Below are 18,373 nucleotides of genomic sequence, written 5' to 3' on the forward strand. Positions count from 1 at the left end.
AATAATAAAGGTCAAAGAGATGTGCGGCTAAGATTATTTCCCCAACGCCATCGGCCAGTCCAAGCAGTTCTTTCACCAAAACACCTGCGAAACATTTCTCAGCCTCGACCAAATCTCAAATCCAAAATCCCAAAATCCGCCCCAAGATCCGAAATTGATCCGATTGTCGAACACCCAATGGCCCAAAACCCAAGACCCACCACAGTTCTCGAATCCCTGGGCGAAGAACTGATCAGAATCATCACTCCGGTCTCCGTCTGTATGCTGCTGGTGGTCCTTCTGGTCACTGTCCTCACCGACGACGCTTCATCCTCGTCGGAGAGGGTGACGTCAATCGCCACCATTGCGTACGACGAGACCGCCTCGGACTCCTCCTGGGACAAATTCGTAGGTGCCCTCTTAAACTCCCTCGTTTTTGTCGCCGTCGTCACTGCCGTCACATTCGTTTTGGTGCTCCTTTTTTACCTCAGATGCACCAGGTTCCTCAAAATCTACATGGGTTTTTCGTCTTTTGTTGTTCTGGGATTCATGGGCGGAGAAATCGCCCTGTTTCTGATTCAGGACTTTAATGTTCCGGTCGATTCGATTACGTTTGTTTTGGTGTTGTTCAATTTTGCTGTTGTTGGGGTTTTGGCGGTGTTCATGTCGAAAATGGCGATTTTCGTGACGCAGGGGTATTTGGTTGTGATTGGAATGCTGGTTGCTTATTGGTTTACGTTGTTGCCTGAGTGGACAACTTGGGTGCTGTTGGTTGCCATGGCATTGTATGATCTTGCCGCGGTTTTGTTGCCGGTCGGGCCGTTGAGGTTATTGGTGGAGCTGGCAATCTCTAGGGATGAGGAGATTCCGGCTCTCGTTTACGAGGCCAGGCCCGTGACTCCTCATGATTCTCAGGGTCCTGTGGGTGAGAGGAGGGTTTGGAGAGATAGGAGAAATGAGAATTCGAGTATTGGGAATGAGAATCCGAATTCAAATTCGAATCTTGGTGAGTTCGGCAATGTTGATAATGATTCGAGTTTGGTTAGAGCCGAAGAGGGGCGGATTCCAGAGAGGGATCAAGAGCTATCTGCACCATTACTCGAGCGTGTAGCGAATGTTCCGCCTTGCAGGCAGGAAGATGTTGCGGCGAGTGAAAGTTTGCTGCTTGAGGGCATCGGATTGGGGTCCTCCGGTTCAATCAAGCTGGGATTGGGAGACTTCATCTTCTACAGTGTTTTAGTCGGGAGGGCGGCAATGTATGATTTTATGACGGTGTATGCGTGTTATCTTGCCATCATAGGTGGCCTTGGAGTGACTCTGATACTGTTAGCTGTGTATCAGAAAGCTTTGCCAGCTCTTCCCGTGTCAATAATGCTCGGCGTACTGTTTTATGTATTGACACGGCTCTTACTCGAAGTTTTCGTTGTACAATGTTCTTTGAACCTCATCATGTTCTAGAAGTGGAAGTTTTATAGCCAAAGATTGATAGGCAGCTGCAGAAAGTATATGAAGCATCGGAGCATACTGCGTGACACCGATGATTTCTCGTTGCAACCGGTATATTTCTTTTCTGTGAACTGGTTGCACGTCTGGAATCTATATTGTTTCGTAAAGTTCATTTCAAATAGGGTTAGATTGTGATTTTGAAGATCCATTGGAGTCCAACATCTGCAAAGTTGGGAGAAGGGAGGATGCCGTATGGATCGGAGCCTTGAAGGAAGCCGGAAGGCCTACATTTGTTTGTACCAGTAAAATCAAATCTTTGATTGTTTGTTTCAGCTGGATTCAGTTGCATATCGAAAGGTATTGCATTCTCCACGTCCCCTGTATCAATGTTTATGTTGATATTAATCTCGAGCATTCTTGTGTATATATGAAATTTTCATTCCAAATAGGCTTAATGCTTCGTATGAACACATCAAATTCAAGTCCTCACACGAGAACTTATCAGTGGGTCACCCATTCTGGGGATGCTCTGGTCCTTTTCTCACATAACTTCAGAGTTCCTACGGAACCCGAAGCCAGTGAGCTCCCAAAAGGTTTCGTCCTAGGTGTGTAAGAATATACATATAAGGCTTACAAGTTACAAGCATTATACCTAGCACATAATAAACAAAATAAACCCTAAATTGAATTTGTACTCGTATTAAAATGACCACGCACATTACTCTTTTGAGGACAAGAACATAGCCAGAACAGAGTTTGATCGTTCAGAACATCATCGGAATGACCAACATTAACATTAAGAAGTTTGTGTCACGGCGAAAGTTCCGTGAAAAGTAGGTTTTATGATTGTTTTTGTATGACTTTGAAAAACCGACTAAAAACCGTGAGTATTTTTTTCGAATTGTTTTTGTGAAGCACCCGATTGTCGGATTTTGCCAAAACCTTTTTCTTGCGGGAAAATAGTTTGCGCTATTGGGAAGTGGTCTTACTATTTATCTTTCCGCATAAGCATTGTTTAGTGAATTTTTGGACTAAAAAACATAAAAATCAACTTTAGGGCGACCGTTACACTCAAAATATTTCCCTATACGACGTCGTTAAAGGGGATATAGTTGTGTCTACTTGTCCTAACTCCGACGAGGATGAAAAGGCTTAACCCACTCCCTTTCCCCTTAGTGTGGATAATATTTTTTGTTATAAAAAATAAAAAACTCCGACGAGGACGAAAAGGGAAAATACAGCCTTGGATTGCAAGAAATTAGTAAAGATGAGGACGCGCAATGGAAAGTAGAGAGAGAAAGAAACCCCTACGTCTAAGCAGGGCCTTGTAATTTTCATCTGGTTTCTTTCTCATCCCCTCTGTCCATTTCATTTTTCGGTTTTGTTTTTTCGTTTTTTGATTTTGTTATTTTCTCGAATTTTCAGTCTTACCCCCCGTTACTCATAGGTTGCCGTCGACGCGAAACTGAGGCGGCAGATTTTCAGGCCGGTAAGGAATCATCATCGATTTTCCGAAGGGCGGAAGGTTGGCAGTGTCTCTGAGGGCACGTTCATTGGCATTTGGTTTTGTATGTAAGTTTGGTTATTTCTAATGTGTGTGTTTCTCATTTGATATTATGAGTCTTGTTATACAATCCCAAATATTCAAATTTCATGAACGACAATTGTTGAGATCTTTCCTTTAATCATGTTGAGCATACAATTGGAATTTTCAATTCGGAACACGTGTATGAATTTATTTGAATCTTAGGGGGCAACTATCTTAGAATGCATTGTGATTTATGTTTCATATCGAATCAATGAATTCAAGGTTTTATGTCCGTAACAAAAGAACGAAAACTAAAATCAAAATGGTTATTAGGCGAGCTTGCCTTTTTCGCACAATTTGAGTGGCAAATATCATGAAGAAGCTCTTCATGATCATTCATTCCATATGAAATTCAGTCCCCTTAACTTTCGATTAGGTTCTTTGAGATTTTTAACGTATAACAGCTGATTGGTAACCTTATGTTTCTGTTTCGTTTTTGGATTCACAGGAATCCGATGGTTTTGGACTGCCGGAGGCAGAACCAAGACAATTTTTAGTTATGGAATCTGCAGATGATAGAACAAGGTTAAGCCCTGTAGCTACAACTCCATGTGAAGTTGATACCGCGGCCAAAGGATTAGGCAGCGGATCAGGCGGATTAGGCTTGTCCGATCAGTTGAATGAGTTGAGGACGGATCCAATTACCGCTCTAGGAGAAGCTAATATTTCTACTGTAGGAGAAAGTTTAAGTAACTCTCAGGTATCTGATTGTAATGAAGCCTTTGAATTGGGTGCAAATGCAACCAGTGCCGAGGATTTTGCTGCCTGCGCGGCCACAGATGCTTCGCAGAATGTGCAACCTAGTGATAGACTAGAAGGATCACATTCTCAACCAGCAGATGATGCAAACGATTCAGCAACACAGTCTCCGCCTACGCAGATGATGGAGCGGCCAGGCGACCCTGCCTCCTCACCGTATAGGATTCCAGATTATGTGTTTGCTAGGAACAAATCAACAGCCCCATTGGAATGGAGCACTGAATCCAATGAGTCCTTGTTCAGCATTCAGATGGGAAATACGAGTTTTACCAAAGACCAGTTTAACTGGTTGTGTAAATCTGGTGAATTGGGTTTACCTGAGGTAAATTACTTGCCTGGTAGTCCATGCAACATTGACTTCACAAGCAACCAGCCTCCGGCTAAGCAAACGGCGCAATCAGCGGAGAATGCTTCCAATAAGTTAAGCACGGTGGTGGAGGAGCCGAGTCTGAGGGTAACAGAAGAGAAAGCTGCGGAAACCATGAGAGAAGTTCTAAGGGAAAATGCAGTGAATCATGAAAGAGAGAAGTCAACCACTGCCCGCGAGGGTGGCAAGTATCACTCGGCTCGCCTCTCTCATGCTTCGGATGGAAGTACAAGATCTTTTGCATTCCCAATGTAAGTTGCTGGCTTCCCATCTTAGCAAAATTTAAGGTTAAAACATGTTTTTGATCAATGTAGTGTTCACAAAAGTTACACTTGCCACTGCAGTTTCAGTTGCGTCGAATCAGGTCCTTGTAGTTTGCAAACTGTGACGTTTGTCAACTTACGTTGATTTCTTGTGTCGCGTATGTGACGGATTGGGACAAGAAATTAACGAAAGTTGATGAGCGTCCTCGTGTTGGAACAAGTTGCAAACTACATGGACCAAACGACGCAGTCCACAATACCGGGACAATGTAGAACGTTGTCAAAGCTACAAGGACTGAAATCGTGTTTCAGACAATGGCGGAAATAGCCTTAAGTGCGCCGTTCGAACAATCTCACCAGAACAAAACCCTACTTGCAACTACGTACTTTTGCACGTTTGCATGTTTGAGCAAACATCTGAACCTTGTTTTTGTTCCATGAAGATTGTTAGGGGACATAAATGTTTCGCTACGGGGAGAAGGAACGAGACACAAGCACCAATCGGGGTCAAAGCGAACGTCGCAGCGAGAATCGCAGCCGCAAATGCCGGAAGAAACACCGAATGCGTCGTCTCCGCCCTCAAAACCAACCCCAATTGTACCCAAGTGCGGCTGGGGGCTGTCTTGCTTCTCTTGTTGCCCATCATGCTGTACTTAGAAAAAGTTCTGAACATTTTCTCTCCTTGGAGTTGTATGTGAGGTTAATATGTTTTTTTTTTCTTTTCATAATTTATATTAGATTAATTAAATTAATTATTTAGCTATTTCCAATAGGGAATGTAAATATTTGATCCATGGTAATGCAAGGCGTCGCCATTTTCCATTTTGTTGTGTTCTTTTATTGTAATTATTAGGAGGAACGGAACGGAGTTGGGGAGTTCGAAACTATTACAACAATTTAGGAGATAAGGATTTTTGAACTCGTGACGCAAGGATAAAAACTCAACACTCTACTTACTAGCATATTGGAATTGGACCACATGTTCATAACATCAGTGTTTAAAATATTGATATAGGACTAGTTGTTTTCGACGGAAATTTTGATTGAGTATATCAACTTATTTAGATTTAATCAAAATTAGAGCAAAATTTCTCAAAAAAAATCAAAAGTTTGAAATTTGTGTACTGGAAAAATTTATGTAGTTAATTGGTCAATATCATCGATATTTATTGAATTTTTTATTTGTATTTCTCCTCATTTCCATATCGACCCTTGATTTTTTGAATATTCCGAAAAAATTCAGGGGACCACTTTCATTAACTTTCATTGCCAGAAATTAAAGTGAAAAATTATGTCAATTTTAAAGACCATTTTAACTAAAACGTGAAACTCGAATAATGTTGTGGATCCAGTTGTTTACAAGGCCCGCAGTTTTATAGTCCAACTCCAATCCAAAGCCGTTAGCCCAAAAACAATGGGAGGATAAAATGGTAAAAGAACGAAACGAAATCGAACGCGCGAGGGCGCCAGGTCAACAAAAGTCAAACCAAAAAACCCACCAAAGCTAAATTTCGCGCCAAAAAAAGTGGAAAAAAGATTTTAAAAAATCACAAAAATCTCCCGCCGAAATAAAAACCCCTTAAAAACTCACAACGCACACAGAGACTTTCATATCGTATATCTCCACCTCCATCATTTCTAGAGAGAGAAACAAGAGAGAGAGAGAGAGAGAGAATGGCGAAGTTAATGCCGACCCCAGATGCGATTTCGACCGTCTTGGCGAACAAGTCGCCGGACGAGTCGGTTGAGCTGCCGGAGATAGTGGTCCAGGTCTCCGATCTCACCCCTAGGGGAAAATCTTACATGTGAGCTTTGCTTTCTCTGTTTGTTCTTCTCTTTTCTCGCTTTCTTTTCTTTGTGGGGTTTTATTTAGAGTTTTCAAGAAACCCTTTTTAGATCTAGATCTGGTTGCTGTCTTCAATTTTTTTGGAATTTAGGTTTTGGGTTTTGTAAAATGATTATTGGTTAGTTTGGAATGTGGAAATTTCGCGTGTGATCGAGCTTTTGTGTTTGTAATATGGTGTTCTAGGTTTATTGCTACTGATGGAAATGCGAAGCTAAAGGGGATGCTTTCCTCGCGGCTGGGTCCCCAGGTCACATCTGGGGAGATTCAGAATCTGGGTCTCATTCGCGTTCTCGGTTATTCTGTTAATTTCAATTCAAACTTATCCGAAAAGTAAGCTTTTCACTTTGATTCCCTATCTCTCTCCGTCGGTTGAAATATTGTGAAGGAAGTGTTGATGTTTTTGTTTTGCTGTTTTCAGTTATCTGCTTGTAACAAAATGTGATGTGGTTTCGGCTGCACTTGAGGCGGAGGTGAAAAATGAGGTGAAAAAGGAAGATGTTGGGATTATTTTGAAGCCCAAGCAAGAAATGGTTTCGAAATCTGCTGCTCAAATTGTGAATGAGCAGGCTGGGAAGTAAGTGGTTTTGTTTTGCTGCCAATCAGCTGTGACTGTGTAATTGAATTTATGAGTGTGTGTTGATAGTTTGATTTTGTATGAATTGATTTCAGTATGGCTCCGTCTGCGAGAATGGCTATGACACGAAGGGTTCACCCGCTTGTTTCCTTGAACCCTTACCAAGGAAATTGGACCATAAAGGTTCGTGTTACAAACAAGGGTACGATGCGTACATACAAGAATGCTAGAGGTGAAGGTTGCGTCTTCAATGTGGAGTTAACAGATGAAGATGTAAGCCGAAGACACTTTGTTTTGTTGGCATTCTTCCAGTTTCCCAATTCTAATTGCTTAATGTAGACGGTGTGGTGGTTCTTATGTAATGTAAATTTGTTTGTGTTTGTTTAGGGAACACAAATTCAAGCAACAATGTTTAATGAAGCTGCAAAGAAGTTCTTTGAAAAGTTTGAGTTAGGAAAGGTTTATTACATTTCAAAGGGGTCTCTGCGGGTTGCTAACAAGCAGTTTAAGACAGTGCAAAATGATTATGAAATGACATTAAATGAGTATTCTGAGGTGGAAGAAGCTAGCAATGAAGCGGCCTTTGTTCCCGAAACAAAATTCAATTTTGTTCCAGTTGATATGTTGGGTCCCCATGTTAATGGAAAGGAGCTTGTGGGTAAGCAACCCACTCCCAGAATCTGTTTTCGATGTGTGTTGTCTGTTTTCTCAATTACTCATATCTGATTTATTTCCCAGATGTTATTGGAGTTGTTCAAAATGTGTCTCCTACAATGAGCATTAGAAGGAAGATCGACAATGAGAGTATTCCAAAGCGTGATATCACCATTGCTGATGATACGTAAGCTTACAACACTTGTCGAGTAACTGACTACACTTTTCCATATGTTAATGCTGTGTATTGAAACAATTTGTATTTGAACTGCAGGAAGAAGACAGTTGTGGTTGCTTTGTGGGGTGAGCTTGCAACTAGTGTAGGCCAGCAATTGCTTGACATCGCTGATCAATCTCCCATAGTCGCTATCAAGTCCCTCAAAGTTGGAGACTTCCAAGGTAGCCTAAAAGTTCATACAATAACATCGCGAGGAATTTATGCATTCTTGAAAAATAAACAACTATCAAAGTTCCTGTTATTGATGTACTCTTTTATATATTGTTGCAGGTGTATCATTGTCAACACTGAGCAAGAGCACAATATTGGTAAATCCAGAATCACCTGAGGCAAAGAAGTTGCGGTCCTGGTAAGTTATTCTTCATCAGGATTTTACCGTAACTTTATCTCCATATGATTAAGTTTTCTCATAGCTGAATAATGGTAAAATTGACTTAATTGGCAGGTATGATTCTGAAGGTAAAGGTGCTTCATTGGCCTCTGTTGGCTCTGGTATGAGTCCATCAGCCAAGAGTGGAGGAAGGTCCATGTACTCTGACAAAGTCACCCTGTCTCATATATCTGAGGACCCGTCCTTGGGTGAGGATAAGGTATATTTACAATATCCACCGCTCTTAATTGCATAAGAATCTTCAGTTAAGTAAATTTTGCAGTCTCAAAACTAATTAGTGTATTGTGATTGAACTGAATATTTTGTTTTGGTCATATGCAGCCTGTGTTTTTCAGTGTTAAAGCGTTCATAAGTTCAATCAGGCCTGATCAGGCAATGTGGTACCGCGCTTGCAAAACTTGCAACAAGAAGGTGACTGAAGCTATTGGTTCTGGATACTGGTGTGAAGGGTGCCAGAAAAATGATGAAGAATGCAGTTTAAGGTAAATTACAGTTCAATATTTCATCATAAGGATGCTATTGGTGTTTGAATACAGATTCCCAACTTCTCACATATCCATTTTGTTCTCTTTCCAGGTATATATCAGTTGCAAGAGTTACTGATGTAAGTGGGGAAACATATCTTTCTCTATTCAACGACGAAGCTGAGAGGGTCATCGGGTGCTCTGCAGATGAACTGGACAAATTGAAATCACAGGTATATGTTTACAATTCACTTCAAAGTGCTTATTACACATGATTAACAAAACCATGAAAAATTAGCAGCTGGTTTCTAGTTTTTGAATCCTTTACATTTTGTTTCAGGACGGAGACGAGAATGAATTCCAACAAAAACTGAAAGAAGCAACTTGGGTTCCTCATCTTTTTAGGGTCAGTGTTACTCTGAATGAGTACAATAACGAGAAGCGGAAGAGGATAACTGCCAGGGCAGTCGCTCCGGTTGATTTTGCTGCTGAATCGAGGTTTTTGCTTGAAGAGATATCGAAGATGAAGGCCTCATAAGTTAATGGTGTAGAAGGATGGTGAAGAATGAAAATGGTGTCTAGGCAGATGCAACTTTAATCTCTCTGATTTAGGGTTCTGTATGTTTGGGGAAGGGCAGTTGGGATTAATTGCAGATGTTGGTTCTAAATGCCATGAGAAATGCCTGATAGTGTTGATCTAGTTGTATAAATGCACTTCTTTTATAATGCTTTATTCCTTTGTGTGATTCACATTTTTCTATGGATGCTGATAATTTGACTGAATGATTTACTGATGGCAATTTAACCCGTCAAGTCTGATCTTCGCAAGTGATTGATTCGAATGGTTTGATTTTGGGCATAAAATTTTGGGTACTTTACAGTTATGGGTAATCGTCGGATAAATTTTTTGATTTCGGGTTTGGTTATGGTTATTAGGGTATCTACCCCAAATCCCTATTTGAAAGTTGAAACCGAACCATTTCATCTTGAATACAAAAATATAAGTATTTATTATATGAAAAAGGGTTATTAATAATCATGCATTATTAAATATGAAATTAATTATTTACTTTTATATCATTAATAATAGGAAATATATGCTTATAATTTTCAAGAGTGTAAATATTTTCTTAGTAATATAAATAAATATATAAATATCATAACGGAAAAAACCGTTCCCCGATCAAAAATCCATCAAACAAAAAATATGATTTACTGATAAAATACAAATTCAAATCCAGATTAACAAAACGATGTAAAGAACTGCAATCGAGGAACCTAATCATAAAGCTCTGGTTGTAAAGAACTGCAATCGAGGAGTGATGGCTTACCTTTCGGAATATGGACAAGGGCAAAGGGAGAAGAAGGGGAAGAAGGATTTTAAAATCCTAGGGGGTGAGGTTGGATTTCTTTTAGTCTTAGTTATATATATCTTTTACTCTCAAATCCCACAAAATCCACAACTTATAGAAATCTTCCAAAATCTTAATTTTTTTAACACTTAGATTTGAATGGATTTTAAAATCCTTTAAAATATTTTAATTGACTACACTAGGATTTTAAAATCTTTTAAAATCCTCTCAAATCCGAGTTTGACTACACCCCCTAAATTTTTAATATTACTTATTAAATGCATTGTATCAATTGTATTAATAATACCAATTTATTTAATATCTTTTTTATAATATTCTTCATTTAGTTAATAATATAAATAAATATATAAATATCATAATGGAATAAACCGTTCCCTGATAAAAAATCCATCACCCGACGGGTTCGGTTATGGGGAAAACCCGGATTTTACGGGTTCAAGTTTGGGGAAAATAAATGGGTTCGGGTATGGAGATAGCACATCCGAACCCAATCCGTTTCGTTACAAGCAATAATCCTACTCTAAACTAGACTAGAAGGGTGGGTTTGAACCGGGGATGGGACACAATAGGTTGAAGATGAAGATTTTATCCGCCACTTGTGAAAGACTCGGAAGGTTCTCACGAAAGCACCTCTAAGCAGTGAATCTTGCATATCACCAATAACGGTTTTTCTCACGAGTGCAAGTTGGATTGAAAATTATAAGTTTCACTCGAAAATGGTTCAAAAAGTTTCAACATTTGCACACCCAAATCAAATCCGGAGTTAGAAATTCTAAAATTTGATGATTCGAACAATTACGATTGAACTTGAACGCGTATGGAAAGTTTCAAGATTCCGAATCGTGATCCAAATATGTGCAGAACTCATTTCGATTCGAAAAATTTCTTGCTTTTAACAAATTGGTTCTTCGTAGTTTAGTGTTTGGACGAATGGTGTAGATTACTGAGTTAAAACATGCCTATCCACACGTTAACATCACCAAAGTATCAAGCCAATAATGTCATGTGGCTTTTTGCATATATTGTAAACAGAGCTTCTCATCGCCTGTTTTTATCTTTTCCTCAACTGTTCTTGGCATATCGAAATGGCTTTTTAGCCAAAATGGTTCATGAGATTTGAAATCGATAGAATTGGTCCCTGAGTTTGTCACTATAAATCATTTTGGTCATTTTCTGAAATAACTCCATTGAATAAGGATAAAATGACAAAAATACCCTTAAAATTTGTCAAATTGTTTATTAAATTGAGGATATTTTTGTCATTTTGATCCTTATTTAACATAATTTTTCATCAAAGGACCAAAATTATTAATGGTGAACAATCTCAGGAACCACTTCAAGACCAAAAAGTGAGGAGTTGTGCAAATCTTAAGGACCACTTTAGCTAAAAAGACTATAAAAAATGAGGTGAGCACGAAAAACCGAAGCTTGTGCAGATCATTTTGGATCAACGCTGAAATTTAAAGACGAAATATCCAAGAATTCCACTAAATTGCTTTAACCTGGCATGAAGGTAGACTAATGGCAAGATACTAAACCGAGAAATGAACTTCTCTAAACGAATTTTACAGGTTGTGGTCTGCAGAAATTGCACTTAGATAGGTTAACAAGATAAAATGATACCTAAAATGTACTATCGATCTCACGCCTTCTTATAGGGAGAGACCATTGACGCTATTTGGTGCAGTAAACTTGATGCATTCTTGTCATCACTTTCATTGAAGGAGGTCCACTCTTGAAAGTTATGCAGGCTTCCTGTGAAGTCTGTAAAAAGTCCATCGACACCTATCTCGTTAATCCAGTAATTGTACTCCGCGTATGGATCTTGATGAAAGTCCAAGTGCAGGAATGAGTTCTCGTTTCTGTACGTGTAGGGGTGCACCTGCATTGGGATTGAAGGAGATGTAAGAACACGATTTACAGGAATTACGTCCATGCATCTGAAGCATTCATATTTCAGAAGATAAATCGCAGGAAACCAGGTTGACGAGAAAAGGAAAAGTTCTTCAGCATCCCATAGTAAATAGTGGAAACAAATTTTTATGCTGCTGATGGATTTTAGAAAGAAAATTATCAACTCGTTCTCTACTCAAGTCATCAATCCGATCAATACATTTGTCAAAAGCAACACCTGAGCTACGCAATGTTTGTTTTTGCCTAATCTAAGAGATGCCTTGAATCATACCATCTGCATTATTATACGCGTCCTAGGGTTCCATGTGATACCAGAGCATACAACAATTCCTAACGAGCTGTCGTGCTTGAACAACTAAAAATTGGTTTCTCTTATGGTTATCCGTTAACCACACCTCTCAGTAACACATTACAAAATTAGATCACAAAGAAACGTCTTGCTCTATTTTGGTCATTCAACCTTTCGTGAGTAGTCCGTCATAGCAGATGCAATCAACACATTACTATACTAATGCAGGACAAAAATGCTATGTCAAAGAAAAAAGACTCATGACCATGACTAGAATTTTTTCATAACGCCGTTACTCCAAACGAAACAGATAAGTCTTTACAGAGAAGAAATCTACCTGTAGGTCATGTGCGTGGGCTCTGGAGACCAAATCGGTAGGTGTTTGCAAATAATTATTTACTACAGGAACTATAGTATCCTTCCACGGTCCAATGCCCACCACATAATCTTTAATGTAGTCAAGGTAAGGATCCGAAGTAATTTCCCAATAGGACTGCACATCATAGATTTGAGGTCAGTTAGTGAGGAATTTAAATACTGAAAAGTCAAAGGAAGAACTATATTGCGTAAGTAGTCCACGGGGAGATAAAACAATAGAAAGAACACACACCTGATTAGTGTCTTGGGTTGGAACAGTAACATCGTCAATTAAGAATATCTTGGGCAAGTCTGTCAGATTTGATACGTATACAAGTGAAGTTGGAGCAAATGACTGGATAAATGCAGGTTGTTTCAACCAATCTTTTGATAGGTATGAACCCTTGTATCCGTACTTCTTAAGTGTCTCCACAAATCTGTCCTCGAACCTCTTACCATCTGCCCACTTCACCTGTCATAAATTAAAACATCAGGCAAGTGTCGTGCAAAAGAGAAAAGATATCTATCAGAATGCTAATCATGTTCTGTGAAACCATTATTTGTATCAGCTTTCAGGATACTTACATGTTGGTTGATCAATACTGGGTTTTTAATCTCCGGATATATTCCAACAACTCTGGGTGAATCCAGTGCGATTGAAATGAACTCTTCAAAAGTAATAATAGGATATTTTCCTGACGAATGCATCAGAAAATGATATCTCAACCATCCTTTATATTTGCATCCATATAAATGAATATCTTATAATCGGAAATAGAACATATGTTTTTTAATGCAAAAAAAATTATGAAAGTGTAGCAATATTACATATAGCACGTTCTACACAACGACGCAGGGAACTAGCACCATGATTCAAGTGGCGAGATGACTCATAGGAAAGCTTAAGCAGATGGTCTAACTAAATGCCCAATCAAGCTCAAAACATAAACTAACAATATCGCACTTGCACGATTTTAAAGCCACAAGATAAAGCTATTCGTGGTTAGAAATCTGATGCTGAAATAAGGTCTCTATCATCAAATAGTCGGCAACAGCAAGTAATAAAAGATGCATGCTAAAATTCAGAGTTATTTACCAGAGATAGTTACTCACCATTATATTGCTGATCCCGAAATGGGTATCTCTGCTTCACTCGTAATTTCTTCAGTTCTTTTGTTGTAAAATCAACTGCATACCGTTAAAGCAACTTTTAACTTTGCAGTTGGCAATAAATACATCACAAAAAGAAAGATACGGGTATCAGATTTTGGAAATAGTGGTAAGCTAACAAAACTTATCAGTTGGGTGCTCAAGTATGGTCAATCGTCAGTTAAAAAGAGGGATGTACAAAAAAACCCATCGACACAATGCGATCAATCAGTTAGACTAACGATTTAGAAAGTGTTGCACGCAGAGGGGCTTCACACACCAGTAAAAAAACCAGTAGTGTTGACCCCTTGAACTTCATAGGTTCTTTTACGATCTGCAAATTCCTTGTGTTCGGCAACATCAGTTGTGTCATCAAGGGTCACATCATGAAAGCATATAAGCACACCATCTTTAGAAGATAGGATATCCGTTTCAATGAAGTCTGCACCCTCTTTAATAGCTCTCTGCAAAAATGAATGTATTAGTACTCATATACGGAGAACAGCTTTTCATCAAGTGAATGAAGTATTACCATGTATGCAGCAGCAGTTTCTTCGGGAATTTCTCCATTTGAACCTCGATGAGCAATGTTGTATGGACGATAAGTTTGTAGAGGCTGTCTATTGGTAGGATCACCTGCTTTACTAGGAAGTGGATAGAATGGCCTTCCAGAACACCCAACAAGGAGCAGTAGGAACACAAAAGGAGCAAAGCCTGTCAAATGCAAAAACACCAAAATCAATATAAATTCTCACAGTATTTTTATTTTTCATGATTTGGAGAATAAACATATACGGAGTCTTAACACTATACATACATACAAACCGAAATCAATATTTTGCCATTAGCCATAGAAACTACTCGGTGCCTTGCCACATTTAGAAACCAATAGCCTCATTCAACTAAAAACGCCTACTTATAAATAGCATTCACAAAACAACCTGGCATTATACCTACATCATAATTTTGCTAAATTAGGAAACACTCGAGGCAAATTTCCAACTAAAATTCGAACTCCCCGACATGCAAAGGTAGAAAATATCCTCTAAAACCACCAAATTAAATTCAAACAAATCAAAAGCAAGCTTCAAACGAATCAAACAGGCCCAATTAAGCAATTGCCAGGAGCAAACAAGACAGAAGAGAAAACCAATATCAGAAGCATATCAGCCACCACCAAAAAAATAAAGAATCAAACTTTTTTACAAAATTAACAAGACCCAGTAATCATTCACATAAAACCATTGAAAAACTCACACGATCAACAATTAAAACTCTAAAAGAAGAGCAAAGATTCAATCTTTGGAGCCAAGTTTGCAGCTTAATTCTACAAAACTGAAGAGAAAAAATAAAACCCAGTAATCATTTACACAAAAATATTGCAAAACTCACACGATCAACAATTAAAACTCCCAAAAAGAGCAAAAAATCATTCTTTGGTGCCAAGTTTGCATTTAATTCCAACAAAATTGAAAAAAAAAAGAAAAAGAAAAACCAGTAATCATACACTTACAGACATTGAAAAACTCACACCATCACCAGAAAAAAAAGATACTAAAATTGGAAGCAAAAATTTAATCGTTGGAGCAAAGTTAGCAGCTTACAGTGGGAGGAAGCCATGGCGTTTTCCAAGCTTCTCTCTACCTACTGCGTTTCCTGGGCTTCTTGAAGAACTCGGCGAGCCTTTTTCTAAGGTGGTCGAATCGTATGCGGCCGAGAGTTTTATAACAACGAGGGCTCGGAGAACTCGGCGCCATGGATCTAGTTGTAAACCAAGAATATTCCCTCCAATAGATGGGATTTCACCGGGAAACTGATTTGGACGTGACAGATGGGATGACACCGGACGGATGAAACTGCAATACTGGCCGTTTGATGACGTGTTGGATGGGAGATCTGACACGTGGAGGGTGGGATTGGGGAGTTTGTTAAGTAGTTTGGATGATTGCATTGCCGTGGGATTCTAATTTCTGAACTCAGCGGCCAGTTGGCGTTGACCGAATGGTGATTTGTCGTGTGCGGCTTGGTATATATACTTAAATTTGTACATTAACCATGTGAGACGGAGAAGGATTTACCGGCACGAAGACGGTAAGATGACGGTGTTTCAAATCTATCATTTTTTAATTTTTTATTTTGACTTTTCGATATGAAGTGTATGATTGTTTTGTTACATCAGTATGTTAGACCAGAATGACTTGCCTAATTCTATAATGTTAGGGAAATTTTATTTAAACCCATTTATCATCTTTCTACACCCAACTTATTATTTTTTATTTTGAAATTCCAAATATGCCTAATAATTCTCTTTCTACACCCAACAAGCACAAAAAGAAAATAATAATAATTTAGCAATAGGGAACTCTAGCCATCCTATCTCTTCAAACCTTAACCACCCAGTTTCAAACCTCCCCAACTCCCCACTACCACCTCCCTTACCATGCACAACAATTTGGAAATTAGAACATTATTCCCAACAACCCACGATTGAAAAACCCAAAAGAAACATGTCAATATATATATATATATATATATATATATTTGGAAAAATTAATAGTATTATTAACATATGGTCCAACACAATTAAATTCGACATGTCGACAATTTTGACATAATTCGGACATGTTAGAAGGACTGCATGGAAGAGAGAGTTATTGTGTGGCCGTCGAAAGGTTGGGAAAGGGACATTGATGGCTGAGATCTTTGAGGGTTTCATTGTGGGTGATAAGAAGATGGGGAGGGGTAGAAATTGGGGGTGGTTAAGGTTTGGAGTGATGGCATGGCCCAGATTTTCTAGTGTTGAAATTTTGTATTTTATATTTTTGTTCTTTTTCATTATGGGTGTAGAAAGGAAATTGTTGGGCAGATTCGGAATTTCAAGATTAAAAATTATAAGTTGGGTTTAGAAAAGAGAAATGGGATTGAATAAAATTTCCCATAATGTTATTATCGCGTTAGTAACTATGTGATATCTATATGACAAAGTTAACACATACGTTAAATCATAAACGAGTGGTAAATTTGGAATACCATCCTATTTCACGCAAGAACTCTTGTTTGAGATGGGTGATTCTCATATTTTGACATTATTATTTGATGTGATTAGTGTGTTTATTTATTCATTAATCTTATGTTCTACGTTCCTAATATAAAGAAATGATGAAGAGATCCACGAAATTAAAAACTCAATCAAGAAGAAACAAAACCATGAGATTTTGTTTAAAGGAGTTTAAATGAAAGAAATCTGAAGGAAATGAGAGCCATAAAAAATAAAAAATAAAGAGAGTCCAACTATAAAAAGGAAAGTCCTCGATCAAGACATCTTCGGATTAATATCAAAACCAACAAGTTACAAGGTAATCACAAGTCTTCTTGATATCTATGGGTTTGATGTACACCATAACCAAGACATGATGAACTTTGGATGCCATCGGGTTACAAGGATAAAATACGTCTCCTGAGCAATCGGTTCGATGATAGTCGAATCCAAGACCTGCTAAACTTCCGACGTAATGTAAAGCCAACAAGTTATACGGCTGCGAGACACTTGCTTGGTATCCATCAATTTGATGCCAGATGAACCCAAAGACCTGCTAAACTTTGAAGGTAACACAAAACTAACAAGTTATGAGGAAATTGAAAGTTTGCTTGATGTGCTTTTGTCCAAATACAAAAGCTTTAGCATCCACAGTTGCATAAAGGACTATATATATGATAATATAGTGTAAACATCGTCATAAAATGAGAGCTAGTTGCTCAAATGAGGGTGTTTATGTTAGAATGAATTGAGATCTGATTATTTTTTATTTAATGGATTCGAAGAGAGATGAATGAACACACACACACAGAGAATGGAAAGTGGTTGCTTCACTCTGTAAGTCACAGAAGAGTGATTGGATTTTTCATTAGATTTCTTTCACACACCTCTCACACACAAGTTGTGTGAGGAGGGAATATTACTGTTCGAGAGAATGTTGGATCCTTCTCTCTCTAAGCTTAGATCACAGCCACTCATCTAACTAATAACAAGAATCAAAACCCACATGACACTCATGGCCTTTACATATCAGAATTTTACCCTTGGCATTCTTTGCGAATACACCATTTAAAACATAAAACTTATTATAATACTATCAGTTCACAACTTATAATTCAACAGTTTATCTTTTAATTACCGGAAACTTTAACCCTCTTCGAAGGGCTGATATGTGTGTTCTTTTTCTTTTTTGATAAACGGGCTGATATGTTTTGTATTGGCCACTGGCACCCTTTGGGAGGACAAAGTATCAACGTATTCTGCTCTTGCATGCATGGAATTAAACTGCAGGTGTTTCAATCGGAAACGATCAAGTTGTCTCCAATGTTATTGGTCCTGTTGCTAGTTGCTACACTACTGTGTAAAAATTATGCAGAAGCAGTTTTTACTTTTACGTAGAACGAGTACTTTTTAGAATACTTGGAATTGACTTTCCAAAAACAAATTAATATATGTTGTGGAAAGGCAGAATGATGCATCATGTATGCTGCTTTTGTTAAGAGAAATCATGAGATAGCTAAGACAAGCCTGCCACAAACTATTTCTAGTCACAAGGACGAAGGACGGTCATGAACCATTTCATGTGGAAAGATCACTCACTTAGACGTTACACCTAACCATGGAGATGAAAATTTTGATTGTTCGTGGGCAAACATAATCTGCTCCTATATTAGGCTCATATGCGC

The 18,373-nt window shown here is 38.5% G+C and overlaps 4 protein-coding genes across 7 annotated transcripts; 3 read left to right on the forward strand and 1 right to left on the reverse strand.

The window, feature by feature from the left end:
* The first annotated feature begins 34 nt into the window (after positions 1-34).
* Positions 35-1,871, forward strand: LOC108169216 (presenilin-like protein At2g29900). Its single transcript, XM_070811610.1, has one exon. The coding sequence runs from the start codon at positions 178-180 to the stop codon at positions 1,435-1,437; it is 1,260 nt and encodes a 419-aa protein (XP_070667711.1). The 5' UTR covers positions 35-177; the 3' UTR covers positions 1,438-1,871.
* LOC103455427 (uncharacterized) lies at positions 1,641-5,224 on the forward strand. 3 transcript variants are annotated; one of them, XM_070811609.1, is made up of 4 exons: positions 1,641-1,782; positions 2,873-2,997; positions 3,462-4,390; positions 4,484-5,224. In XM_070811609.1, exons 3-4 carry the CDS (start codon positions 3,513-3,515, stop codon positions 4,545-4,547), a joined length of 942 nt encoding a protein of 313 aa, XP_070667710.1. In that variant the 5' UTR covers positions 1,641-1,782; positions 2,873-2,997; positions 3,462-3,512; the 3' UTR covers positions 4,548-5,224. The 3 variants fall into 3 exon arrangements, with proteins under 3 accessions (XP_070667710.1, XP_070667709.1, XP_008393232.3); XM_070811608.1 differs by having other exon boundaries at positions 4,846-5,224; XM_008395010.4 differs by having other exon boundaries at positions 1,643-1,782; positions 2,851-2,997; positions 4,846-5,224.
* A 780-nt stretch (positions 5,225-6,004) lies between these two features.
* Positions 6,005-9,315, forward strand: LOC103455429 (replication protein A 70 kDa DNA-binding subunit B-like). Its single transcript, XM_008395011.4, has 12 exons — positions 6,005-6,207; positions 6,432-6,578; positions 6,667-6,822; positions 6,918-7,095; positions 7,210-7,480; positions 7,561-7,663; positions 7,751-7,875; positions 7,985-8,063; positions 8,160-8,304; positions 8,427-8,587; positions 8,682-8,802; positions 8,910-9,315. The coding sequence occupies exons 1-12, from the start codon at positions 6,077-6,079 to the stop codon at positions 9,105-9,107; spliced, it is 1,815 nt and encodes a 604-aa protein (XP_008393233.2). The 5' UTR covers positions 6,005-6,076; the 3' UTR covers positions 9,108-9,315.
* Positions 9,316-11,416: 2,101 nt separating this feature from the next.
* LOC103415331 (glycerophosphodiester phosphodiesterase GDPD6-like) lies at positions 11,417-15,475 on the reverse strand. 2 transcript variants are annotated; one of them, XM_070811611.1, is made up of 8 exons: positions 15,256-15,475; positions 14,184-14,365; positions 14,058-14,115; positions 13,616-13,690; positions 13,088-13,197; positions 12,756-12,974; positions 12,483-12,638; positions 11,417-11,824 (listed from the first exon to the last, which is right to left on the reverse strand). In XM_070811611.1, the coding sequence occupies exons 1-8, from the start codon at positions 15,269-15,271 to the stop codon at positions 11,585-11,587; spliced, it is 1,056 nt and encodes a 351-aa protein (XP_070667712.1). In that variant the 5' UTR covers positions 15,272-15,475; the 3' UTR covers positions 11,417-11,584. The 2 variants fall into 2 exon arrangements, with proteins under 2 accessions (XP_070667712.1, XP_028948529.1); XM_029092696.2 differs by having other exon boundaries at positions 13,932-14,115.
* Between the last annotated feature and the right edge of the window lie 2,898 nt (positions 15,476-18,373).

This window comes from Malus domestica, chromosome 14 (genome assembly GCF_042453785.1).
Source record: "Malus domestica chromosome 14, GDT2T_hap1".
NCBI classification, from domain to species: domain Eukaryota; kingdom Viridiplantae; phylum Streptophyta; class Magnoliopsida; order Rosales; family Rosaceae; genus Malus; species Malus domestica.